The sequence below is a fragment of the Passer montanus genome, unplaced genomic scaffold (genome assembly GCF_014805655.1).
Source record: "Passer montanus isolate IOZ18808 unplaced genomic scaffold, ASM1480565v1 scaffold90, whole genome shotgun sequence".
Taxonomy (NCBI): domain Eukaryota; kingdom Metazoa; phylum Chordata; class Aves; order Passeriformes; family Passeridae; genus Passer; species Passer montanus.
The window spans coordinates 2047831-2060838 of NW_024374368.1; the positions used below are offsets into that span (position 1 = coordinate 2047831).

Below are 13008 nucleotides of genomic sequence, written 5' to 3' on the forward strand. Positions count from 1 at the left end.
CAGGGCACAGAGGGGTGGGGAGCTTGCTTTTGGAAGTATTTGTTGTGGGGTTTTGGTTTTGGTTTCCAAAAAATTTTAAGCTGTATCATGCACTGAAATGAAGGAGAAATTGCTCTTTCTGTGGAGGAATTAGTAAACTGGCTTAGCAAGCACACTTCAGACTGCAAGGTTCAACTGGACAGGAAGGCACAGAATGCAGCTGGAAACCTGCAGGTTATGAAGAGACTGAAGAGTGGTGCAGAGAAAAATGGAGCAGATAAATGATACTAGAGATATGATTAAAATTCTAGAAAACAAAGTAGGTTAAAATGTCACAAGCCCATAAGCAGGGAATTGGTGAAAAGTGTGAAACGAATCTTAGTTCTTTTTTTTTTTTTTTGGTCTTTATTTGCTTTGGATTATTTTCTAATTCAAAAATAATATAGTATCTTTTTTATTCTAATCAAATTTAGGGTTTCTATTTTAAATGTACTTTGTACTGTAATTCACTGCAAAAAATATTACAGACTTATTCACTTCAAAGTTCTGTTTGACTGGAGGTCCTGTCAAAGTGAGAGAGACAACATTTTCAAAGAGGGGAGGCAGAAGATTAAGAACTTCTACAAATTCTTCAGAGTGAGAAAGATTACTAGATAGTTGTCACTTAGTTTAATACTGGACACCTTCATTTGCTATTTGGATTGACACCTTCTAGATTACTGGACACCTTCATTTGCTATTTGGATTAATGCCTTGGATGACAGTCCAGAAGATATAGAAGGGGTAGGATTTAGACTGTTGTAAAAAATCCTGTATTGAAATAGGGAATCAGAATCTGTACAAATCAGAGTGGTAGAAAACAACACATATGAGTAGATGACTACTCATGCCTCCTAAGTGTGCACACACTGCATTTAAATTCTAAAATGCAAATAGATATAAAGTGCAGTAGGTGGGCATTTTTATTCTAACCAACTATAAATTTCATTTACATTAACAATAAAGGACTTCAGCCAATGCAACATACCAACCCCAAGTTGTCTGTTGCTTGATGTTATGTCAGAATTTAGTGTCTTAAACTAGAATTCTCTAATTCAGTTATAAACCACAGTAGTGACATAGGGCTGCTAATGAAACTATATCTTCACCAGGCTATGAGGAACAGTCTATATGACAATTAGGGCTTACAAAATTTAAATTTAATATTTGTAGGGGTTCATGAACAATGGCACCAGTTAATGAATGTGAAAACTACTTTATCCCTCAGAACTTACCCCTGTTAGATATTACAGGACTCCATGATGAGGCTGTGTAAATTTTCCAACAGTTTCTGTTGGAATCCTTGGTTTGCTGACAGATTACGGATTTTATATTGTATACATGATAACACTTTCTCTGTTTGACAGAGATCTACTGAGTACATCTTGAAAGTTTCCATCTAACTTTCCCTTCAAGACCTCAGTTTTGACAGCACGCATACTGTGCTAACTATGTTCCAGACGCAGGAGTTATACAGATGTACTGCCCTGCATACGCTCCTACGCCCATCATCACCTAGACTGGAAATGGTTGGGTCAGTGACTCATCAAATTATAATCAAATTAATTTGTATTTAGAACAGACCCAGAGGCACCTGCATTTTGCACAGACTCCTTCCAATACCCTATTTTACATATTTAAATAAGAAATCTGAGTTTTATTACAGCACTCCTAGATTCAGAGCATTATTCTCTGAGAAGATGCCAAGAAAGTTGAAAGGTAACGCTAAGGAAGTACTGGGTGTTTAATTGATGCTGTAAGCTTCATAGGATTTACTGACTACTAAATACATGCAATTTTAATCCAGGAAAACAACTTGGTTCTTATGCAGCACATACATACTTATAGGAGGTATCCATTTAGCACTTTTATATCATACAGTAATAATAAACTTCTCTAAGTATTGAAAAACATTCAGGAATTTATATTTACTTTAAATGAAAAGTCATCACTGATACTGACATATGTATACCTATAGGAATATCTTTGGTACCTGTAAGTGATATGTTTGTGTTGCCATTTCTGTCCTGTTAACGCGTAGCGTTTCCGACGAATGTTAAATTTGGAGCTACCTCTTGTTTGGTCAGGCACACCACATCGAGGCTTCTTCATCCAGCTGCAAGAAACAGCACCACACAGTTAAAGCAACATGGAAGAAAAATCATAGCCACTGCATCCCTAATAAAAACATGTAATTATCTGTAAATATAATTTTATAAAACATATAAACTAATAAATACAACAGACTGTTGGAGTTCTTTTAATTCAAGATATTGAAATTGCTACCTTTTTGATACTACCAAGTTTTTCTATCCTACTCTTTTTCCACACAATGAGAAGTATATCATTGCACCTGTAAGCTCCTAATGGACATATTTAACTCAGGAATTATTGCTTAAGAATATTTAACGTTCTGCACAAAATCAAGCTGAAAAATCTAAATCATATACAATAAAAATGACCATTGCAGGAGCACCAGATATCCCAGAGAAAGCCTGTATTTCCACAATGCTCTTCAATATTTCATTGTTTTCCAATATTTCAAAAAATTTAAACTTGCCAGCATTTTAAACATATTATAATTAAGATGATATCTAATTCAAAAGTATAATTTCCACAGCAATATCCTTGAACTGTTTCTCACTTGTAGTGAACTGTTCAGTTCAAAGAAAACACAGATAAAATCATTATTTTATATTAATTGAATGGCTGCAGGACAATTTACCATCAGGAAGAGAGTAAGGCTAAAGTCTTTTACCACATAAGTAAAATACAAATCTCTTCTGTTACTTTTCCCAGCTCATTGTATTTCTATCATGCCAAACAATTACCTATGCAAAAGCTGTAGTTTTCCAATGACATTTAACAGAAGAGTAGTCATACCCTAATATTCAAGCTTTCATGGATGAATTTCTTACCATTAAACTGGCATTGTTTTGTAAATAAGTGTGCACACAGCAGCTGCACATATATGTGATTGGATGACAGGAAAGTAATTTCAAATGTCATCTCAGAAAGTGGATTCCCTTTAAATCATGCACAGGTAATAAAAAAAAAACTCCAAAAAGCAGTCAGTCATCAGCCTCACTTATTTTGATAAATGTTTAAGAAGTGGATTAAAAATACAGTTATACATGTAACACTTCATATATGCAGTAGCTATGGGTATATAGCAAACCGTTTTTCAAAGGGACAAGTAGGTGTTAAGCTCATCAGCCTGTGGGAAAGTACAAAATTTTCTTCATAGTACCAAAATGGCACTGCACCCCACTTCCACTGATAACAGCCTTCAAAAACTCTGATGTGAGACAAATCTATTGATTAGTACAAGTAAGGAACTAAAAACACACTAATTTAACTGCCATAATTGAAGACATCAAGTTCGCAATCACCTGTTTCAAATAAGAAACATGGAATGGTTTGTTCAAATTTCTAGTCAGAATACTTTTGCACGGCACATAAAACAGCTGATGTACAAGGAAAACAATGTTCTTTCCCTAGAGCTTGCAAAGACTGTACTGCAAAAATCTAAAAAGCCTTACCCCACCAGCATTTGCTGAAACACCCTGCAACTTTCTTCAGTTTCCTTTGGTTTTTGAAAAAAAATAGCAATTCAACAAAGTAGACATTAGGGATTTTTGGGATGGAATATTACTGAAAAGTTTAATTTGTTCTAATAATGAAAGAAAATTAAGGAAAGAAATAGACCTCTGTTACAGACCAAAGGGCAATACTATTCTTCTTATTAAAATGATATGTTTACTCTTCATGAGATTGAAATTAGCTCACACCTTTGAAAACTTTCAGCCACATTGTCAGTAATACTTTTTAATAATGGTTAATAGTATATTAATTATGTTGTTGAAACTGCACACAGACATTGCAGAAAAAGACGCAAGCATAACAAAGATTGGTGTTCTCACCTTAAGGTGATATCCCTACATCAAGAGTAAGAATCAAGGAATAAATCAAAACCAAATGACTACTATATTTTGTTAGAAACACTGCACAAAGATATTGTATAAAATATATATATATCACTCATAGTTGTATAATTTCAAGGGTAATGACTTAAAAGTCATTGAATTAGGCCTTTCCACTCTCCAAAAAGTTTAAATTATTTAGCTTAACTGATGGAGACCTATTTTAATAACAGGGTTTGCTCACTAGCAAGCTAGGGGCAGATAAGAGTAAATATTCTAAGTTCTTAATTTAAAACTTAATCTTGAAAGCTATTGAAATAATTTCTCAAGTCAAAAGATTCAATAATCTTACAGAAAATCTTGTTAATGTAAAATTTTTTCACACTTTTGATCTAATAGTAAAAGTCAAGAACATTAGGTAACGTGGACTCAAAAGTCAACATTGTAGTAGCTTGCTAGAAATACTGACAATCCTTTTTTAAGAAAGCAAAACATGGCTATAATAGCATATTATAAAATTCAAGCAGTCACAATTTGTTCTTGCATTGTTTTGGAAGTAGTATGTAGCTATCAAGGACATCATGCTTGTACCCTTATTGGCTTGGACAGAGAGGGGATGTTCCAAGTTGTCACACTGTCTGGACCACTAATGCTCTTACTATTGCTACATGAGGTCTGGGACTGTAGTTCACACAACATAAATCCAAATATAAATCAAATGGAAGTCATTGCAGGCAGGGTTCAGTAGCTTTTGGGAAATTATCTTCATGTAAAATTTAAGGAAAAATGCAATTCACAGCCAAAGATTTAGAACATCACCAAATCTATCACCTAGATCTTAGCTGAGCTAAATTTAGATGTCGAAATTTAAACAAACTAGTGCATGACTAGTAGGGGAGCTCAGTATTTTCAAGCACAGAAATGAGGCAAAATGTTAACAACTTCAGACACACAAATTTTCCTTTGATTTCTATAATATTTTAATTTTTTTTCAACAGTAACTGTTCTGACACACACTGGGAGGAAGACTTCTCTTAGTAATTATCATTAATGCTCATGTCATTCCAAATACTTAGCACATAATATGGTCTTCTCCTGGGGAAATTGACAAATAAAACATTGATTTCTGTGTTCTTCCAAATATAGATTCTTCTAATGTAATATGATCAAGGTCTTCCATGTTCCTGATTGCTTGTTAGAGTTTAATTTTTTGACATGTTTTTGAAATGTTTGGAAATACGCTTCATTTTTAAAAGGTGCATACAAGTAACGACTTTGCCTCTCTTTCATCACTGTTTTTGAACTTTGAGAAATCTTTTCTACAGCAGCCCTTCAAAATTAATATTTTATAAGTACTCAATAAAGAGGCTTAATTGTGACTAATATTCTTTATCTGTACACTGTGTCATATCACATTCGTCTTCTAACACCATTAGTTTGAATCTCAAGGAGCTATATATGTCAGGAAAATTTAAATATTTCAGACTCGCAGCAAATCTAGAAAGATTAAAAGAAAAATATGCAGCAAAACTGTGATGTTTTTCCAGTAGAGAGATGAAACTGAACTTCTATCCCAAGCCAGTTGCCTAGCCATATTTTGTTCTTTGTTTTCTAGGAGGAAAAATCTGTCTCTTATTTTTCTTAAGCCTTCAAAAAAATTTACCATCACAGAATCAAAACATTAAAAACTATAAATTTGGTTGAACTGAAACTGCTTAATCCCTTATCAAAATTGCTGCTAAGGTTGCACAATTGTTCCGTTGTTGTTGGGCTTTGGGGGTTATTTGGGAGAGAGTTATAGCAAAAAAGGAAAATAAAAGAGAAGATTCAGCTTGAGTTATTGCACCTTAACTTAGTGGTTGGAAAAAGTATAGATGTCTATTTAAGAAAACTATTGAATTACACCCTTAAATTTCTAGTGAGGAGAAGACATGACTGTGGATGTCTTTCTAAGCATCTTTGCTTCTGTAGCCTGCTATTACAGAAATTATTGACACTTGCTAAGTAATGGAAAACAGTCAAAGAGTGATGTAAGGTATTGTATTTCAGCCCTGATGATTCCTTTTTTAAGGCTCCTCATTGGATATTTACTGGGGATACAGACATTATATATACTTCTGTATAAAAAAAATTACTACTTTTACTAAGAAAATAAATCAACTAGATTTAAAAGTAGTAAATTTAAATTTATTAAGAAAATTTAGATTCTTAGTAATTTTAAAATTACTAAGAAAATAGATAAATTTCAACAGCTCAGCATTTACTTTGGGACTGATAGTTAATATATAAACAGCACAGAGCATTAACTTGGTTAGAAGCTCACCTAAGCATTGACATAAGCATATTTGCCATTATTTCTAAAGGACGACATTGGAATAAAATGAAAGTTTTGTTATTATTGCACAGATTTAGTCAGCATTCTATAAATGATTATTCCATTTTTATATCAAGAAATTTGCAGTGTACTCCTCAAAAGCTCAAAACAAGTCTTAGGAATAAGCATGTATAGCAGTTTTAAGAAAAAACAACTAGTCTTTTTCTACAATGTTTCTTTTAGGGGTGCAGAAGACCAGGAATGCCAACAGTGGGTCCAGTTTCAGAAATGCTTTTTTTCATTAAACATTGACTGTGTTTGGTAATATATAAATGAAATACAGAAAATACTGTGGCACTCCATGCAAACATTAGACAGTATTTTCTTTGGGTAAGCCATTCTCATGGTACTTGTATTCAGAACCTTCCTCACATATTTACACTGCTGTAAGGATGTCTCATCCTACCACTCACTCTTCCCTACCCCAGCAATAAGTATGTATCATTCTTTCCAAGACACTTGAGGAAAAAAAAAAAAAAAAAAAGCAAAACCAAGTGAATGATGAGTTGTAGGGAGAGGATGAATTTATGCATACCAAAATATTCATTGAGGGATTATCTTTTTTTCAGAGCAGCAAAATCCCACCAGGAGACATTTGATAGTGGTGCTGCTGCTGTAGGACATTATTTCTTTTTTAATTCCCCAAAGTTAGTTCCTATAAAGTTGCCACCATAACTTTTAAAATTGCTTGTCCTTTTGAAGACAAAGAGGCACATCATAATCTCTTCTCAAGATGTGTCAAAGAAGAAGGTAAATCCTCTTGCACAAAATGAGAACATTTTTTTTTATGAGGTTCCTGCTTTATTTACTATTTGCAACAGCAGCATTGTTAGTTATTACAGCACATTAATCCTAGAGAAACAAATTACAAACTGTCACATATGTCTGACCTAAAGAGCATATATACTTTCTGTGTAGATGAAAGAGAAAATAACTTCAAAAATTTACAAAATTATGCCACAAATGAACAATCTACCCTTTATTATGCAGTCATATCTCCCATGAATATTCAGTGATGTGAACTGATGGTACTTTGAGGCCAGAATTTAGTTAAAAATCAGGTGTTTGTTGTTTTGTTTTTTCAACACCAATGTAAGTGTGACAAGCCTATAAGAGTCAGTTCTGTTCCTAACTCGAATCAAGTTAGTGGGACTCCAACTATCAAAGTAAATGCAGCATTCATCCAGCATGAGTTACATGTACCTAAGAATTGCAATATATTAATGTATCTTCTGTGTAGAAGAAAATCATGCATCGAAAGATCTCAAAGACTCAATATTCACCACATTATAAGATTAATATTTGGATTGCTGCATAGATGGATTTCTTCATCTCTGAAATTGCAGAAGTGAAGAAAATCTTGCTGGCCAAAATGTCAAATTAGCAACATTAACCATCTCCATTTGAGTTTAGAATTTTGGGTTCGTTTGTTTTTTTAAATTCTACAGCAAATACTCTAAACTGGGATAGCCTCTGATTTCCCTCAGGTTACCCCCTTCTCTCTTTTCTGTGCTGCTGTTAACAGAACATTTTACTTTTAGTGAAATATATTGCATCTGACAAAGCTGCTACTAACGTGTCTTGAAAATGGTCCTAGTTACTGGCAGCAGTCTCTCCTCAAAGATCAATCACTGAAGCTCTATGAAGAGCACAGACTCTTCACCTGCAGAGGTCCATAAACATCCTTTGAGCATGGCTCTCTCACAAGGCATTTGCTGCTACTGCACTGCATGGTCTAAGGTCCTTTAAATTCCTAAACTGAGGGATGTGTGATCAACTTGTCTCCCCTGAGGGCAGCCACAAAAATCTGCTTTGTTTTATTGCTTTTCAATACAATAGTGTATGTGTCAGTGGAATAAAATGATTTTTCCAATCCTGCCAGCATTTTGTGTAGTCTCTTCCCTAAACTCTAAATGATAGAAAAATCATTAATGTCAGCTACTTTACCACAGAAGAATAACAAAAGATGACACATCAGGTTGGGGGTGGTAAATGGGAAATGAAGGACAATTCCTCCCCACCCCCCCCAAATTAGCATTTTATTAAAAATTAATTTAAAAAAATTATTTTAAAATTCTATTAAAATTAGCAATAGAAGCATATTTCACTGAAGCAAATGTTGGCTATCCAGTGACAGCGCTATTAAGTTATTGCTCGCATTTCAAGCAAAGTAACTTTTTCTGAAATCACGAGATAATCTTTATCACAATTTAACAGAAATGACTCCAACAAGCACTTCAAATCAAAGAATCAGAGAATAGTTTAAGTTTGAAAAGATCCCTACAATCATGGATTCCAACCATTATCATGGCACTGCCCAAACCACCATAAAACTCTGTCCCTAAGTGCCACATCTACACTTCCCTGGGCAAGCTGTTCCAGTGCTTGACAACCCTTTAGGTGAAGAACTGCTTCCTAATATCCATCTAAACCTCCCCTGGCGCATCTTGAGCCTTGTCCTGTCACTTACTACCTGGGAGAAGGGGCTGACCTCTGCCTGGATACAACCTCCTTTCAGGTAGTTGTAGACAGTGATAAGGTACCCCTGAGACTCCTTTTTTTAGGTTAAAGAGGCACAATTCCCACAGTTGCTCCTCACAGGACTCATGATCCAGACCCTTCCCCAGCAATGTTTCCCTTCTCTGGACATACTCCAGCACCTCAATGCCTTCTTGCAGTAAAGGGCCCAAAATAGAATGGGGAATTTGAGGCTAGGCCCCACCAGTGTGAAGTACAGGGGCATGATCCCTGCCCTGGTCCTGCCATCTTAATATCAGATATGTTCTATTAATTGAGTATTAATAGCCCCTGTTATTTTATTTTTTTGGGCACATTTTTAAAATTTGGCACGGTATAGAGTTGTTTGAAAGTGTCCTGTAATATCTCTCTTTTACAAAGTTTCTCTGTGTCCATTCTGTCACCAAAATCTGGAACAGAGAGCCTGAAACAACTTCAGAATTGCAAAGGGCATGCAAAACTAATTCAATTTTAATGCATGTTAAAATCACCACATGTAGCCATAATATTTTATGAAAAATCCTTTGCTAGGATTTTTCTCCTATTCTAGCTGAGAAGCCTCAAAAAAGAAATGTAAACAATTAACTGATGGCTGTGGAATGTGGTCTGGACATTGTTTACCAACAGGTGCATCCTAGATTGGTTCATGTGAGTTGCTTCTACTTAATAACCAATCAAAGATGCAGCTGGCTCGGACTCTCTGGGAGTTATTATAAAGCTTATATATAAGCTTTTGTTATCATCCCTCATTCCTCTGCTGTTCTTTCTAGCCTTCTGAAGGATCCTTTTCTCTCTATTCTTTTTAGTATAGTTTTAGTATATCATTTTAATATATCATAATATAATAAATCAGCCTTCTGAAACATGGAGTCAAGATTCAGATCTCTTCACTTGTCCCAGGAGCACCCATCGGTTCAACCATAACCACACCTGTTTTTTTGTTACTAGAAACACTAAACAAATGGGCCAGTGGAGTCTGCTAAATTTAATAAATAAGACTAAAGAAATTTACACTAAAGACTTTCCAGTAAAACAAGACTCCTTCAACTGTGATACATTTCATGGATTCTTGCCAGTTTCAAACATGTTTTCTCCTTTCCACAATGATAACCTTTTGGCCCTTACTTTAGGTAACCCTGCAATATCTTGTTTACAATCACTTGCCCAAAGGCAGACTTCAGTTAGGCAGGTGATTACCAGCTACCATGAAATAAAAAAGATGAAGAAAATGAAAAGGCAAGGAAGAGAGAAACAATTTACTTCCCCATCTGAAGCTGCAACACTATTGGGATACTCCGGTTACACAGCTGCTTCCCCGTTCTATTTTACCCTGCTTGAAACAGAAAAGTCAAGAGCAGTTCAGTACTGGTTACTTACTCAATTGTGTTCCTGTCCACTTTTCCTGTCATATTAATGCCATAGAACTGCTGCATGGCAGCTATAGCTGATTGCATGGTTTCTGCAGAGCGCAACACCGACATTCGGGGGTCAGTTGGTGGAAGGTAGCCATACTTTTGTAACCATACCTGCAATGACAAGTGCAGTGGCTATTAAATAGAAATTAGAGGTAAATAAAGTGCTCCCTAGTAATTAGTTGTATACCATACATAAAGATTCTAATTCACCAGGTATATATCCTACTAGTTTGGGTGCTTGGTTGTTTTAATTTATTTTACCTGCAGATAAGAAATTCTTTGGGAATTTTATTTCACCTTCTTTATTAAAGATTCTGTTGCTCTAAGACTTACAGAATTTTCTGTAAGCAATCTCTCTTTATTATCTGAAACTGTCTGTTTCAATTATTTATTTAATTTATTTATTTATTTATTTGAAGCTACAATTTAAGCAGCTAACCCTGTCTCTAGGCATTTCAAGTAGTGTTTTAAGCAGACAAGATATAAATCTACAATATATGCCACGTACAGTTGACTGCCCACAGGGCACATAATAATAATCACCATCTACAATAATAAATCCACAATTGCACACACATTTACACTGAATTGTTATTGTCTCTCAAAGAACATGAAAGAGAGGGTAGGGAGACATTCAGCTTTCTGAGAAGAATATCAAAATCACATACTTATAGGCAAAGCAGGTGTCCAGGAGAGAGTGAAGTAGCAGAGTCTGCCTTCACTTAGAGAAAACTCTCTGATAAGAGGAACTGACTTTTGAAATCAAGATAGATTTAATGCCAACTGCTTATGCTCTTAATTGTGTAGAAGTGTGAGGTCCAAATTACTGAAAGCTTTATGGATTAAAGCCACTATCTTAAGAACTCTTGTACAAGGCCTCTGAAACCTGCTGTCCTCTTGAGACAACGTTTCAGAAACAAGTAGCTGCAGTTGTCAGGTTTCTATGTATTCTCAAAATCAAGACTATACAGAAAACAGTGAAAGACTTTTGAGGAAGTGAGGACACTGATACAGCTCTAAAAATGTCTTTTCTTTTGAGGGCTGGAAGTGCTCAGTAGAATGAAAGGTACATATATTGCCAATCTACAAGACTCAGTTAAAATGTATTGCTGCAGTTTCACTCCCCCCAGTAACAAAATATTTGCAACCACATAAATCCGATCTTCTGTTCTTTAACAAAAAAAACCAAACCAAATCAAAATTGATTCAGCCACCTATTTCAAACACATCACAATTTCCAGATTTTGAATCATTACATTAATGAACAGTATCCCCCCACCACACCTTAAAGTGTTTTGTGGGCTCTCTCTGCCTCATACAACACTTCTGGGTTTTCACCTGTTTGTATATACACTGTTTATATGCAGCCTAACACCAACCTATGTATCCATTTTCAGTTTTAAATTTATCTTGCCTACTCCACCATTTTAGTTTCGCAGCAGGTTAACCAAAGTTGTGGTGCACTCCCCTTTTATGAACACAGCAAATATGATCACATTAAATTAACTTATTGTTCAGGTTTATTTTACTAACACCAAATGTGCTTTATAGGTGAACATAGGCTCAGTGTAAGTAAAAGATCAAACTGAAATTAAAGATTGTGGAAATCTTCAGGTTATAAGTTCAAATATTTCTAATTTAATGATGTTTACCTTAAACACACATTTACCTCTGCAGTTCACACACAAACTCAACAACCACAGAATCACAAAATCACAGAATACTCTGAGTTGGAAGGGACCCACAGGGATCATCAAATCCAGCTCCTAAATGAATGACCTGCAGAGATCAAACCCACAATCTGTTTGTGAGCTCCACAAAACAGGGAAATACAACAGGACAGGAAGGTATAGACAGGATTAAGACCCAGACTGAAGTCTTTCACCTTCACACTATCTCTATATATAGGAACCATTCAGAATAAGGAAATTTTGTTTAATAGATGGGAAAATTTATATTTATAATATAAATGAATTGCTACAATCAGTACCTACATACAACTTTACATATTCATACCTTCTTACACTTCACAGTTTTAAGGGAGAGCTTGTGTAATTAAGTAGGTGCAAGATTGGGGTAACCACAGAAATAACTTTGTTTATGCGCCACTTTGCAGATGAAGCTTGTTCTTCCCAACATTATTGGAAGATAGCTCTGAAAGATAGCTATCTGAAGATAGCTCAGACAGAGCCTGAATGTTGGAAAGAGCAATGTACTAGGTAGAAACAAGACCATGGAACTAAGAAATAAATGTTTGACACAGAGTGGACTGATTTCAGCATAGTATGTAGTGTCTCTTTGCATTAATATTTAGAATGAGTAATATTTAATAATGGGGTTATTTTTATATTCATCTTCTCAAGTCAATGATATCAAAACAAATAGTAAGGGAAGAAAAATAGTTCTGAGTAGCATGTCACAGTTATGTAAAATGGTGCCACCTTCTTGCTACCTTCTCAGCAAGAACTTGGTATGCAGACACAGACCAGGGCTTTTTATGAAGCTCTCAGGTGCTAAGGGCAGACGAAATTGCTTGGTAAGTTTGGGAGGTCACCTATCACCGCACAAAATCATCCTCACTGCAACATAATTGAAGAAGTCAGAAGTATGGGGCTGCAAGTAAGAAAACTTGCCAGAAGTTAAACCTTCTATCTCAATTAGATATCTCAATTAGAAAAGCTATTAATACAGAGACAGAAAATATATCTTGGAGACTACTGCTTATGGGAGAAGTGGAGCAGGGAGAACAAACAGGAATCTA

General features: G+C 35.1%; 1 protein-coding gene across 1 annotated transcript in view; it reads right to left on the reverse strand.

Moving 5' to 3' along the window:
- MMP16 (matrix metallopeptidase 16) overlaps positions 1-13008 on the reverse strand; it is a 173264-nt gene that overhangs the window by 80043 nt on the left and 80213 nt on the right. Inside the window, exons 2-3 of the mRNA XM_039695642.1 lie at positions 10210-10358; positions 2012-2134 (exon numbers count right to left, since the gene is read on the reverse strand). Coding sequence (XP_039551576.1) covers positions 2012-2134; positions 10210-10358 — 272 coding nt within the window. The remainder of the gene's footprint in view (positions 1-2011; positions 2135-10209; positions 10359-13008) is intronic.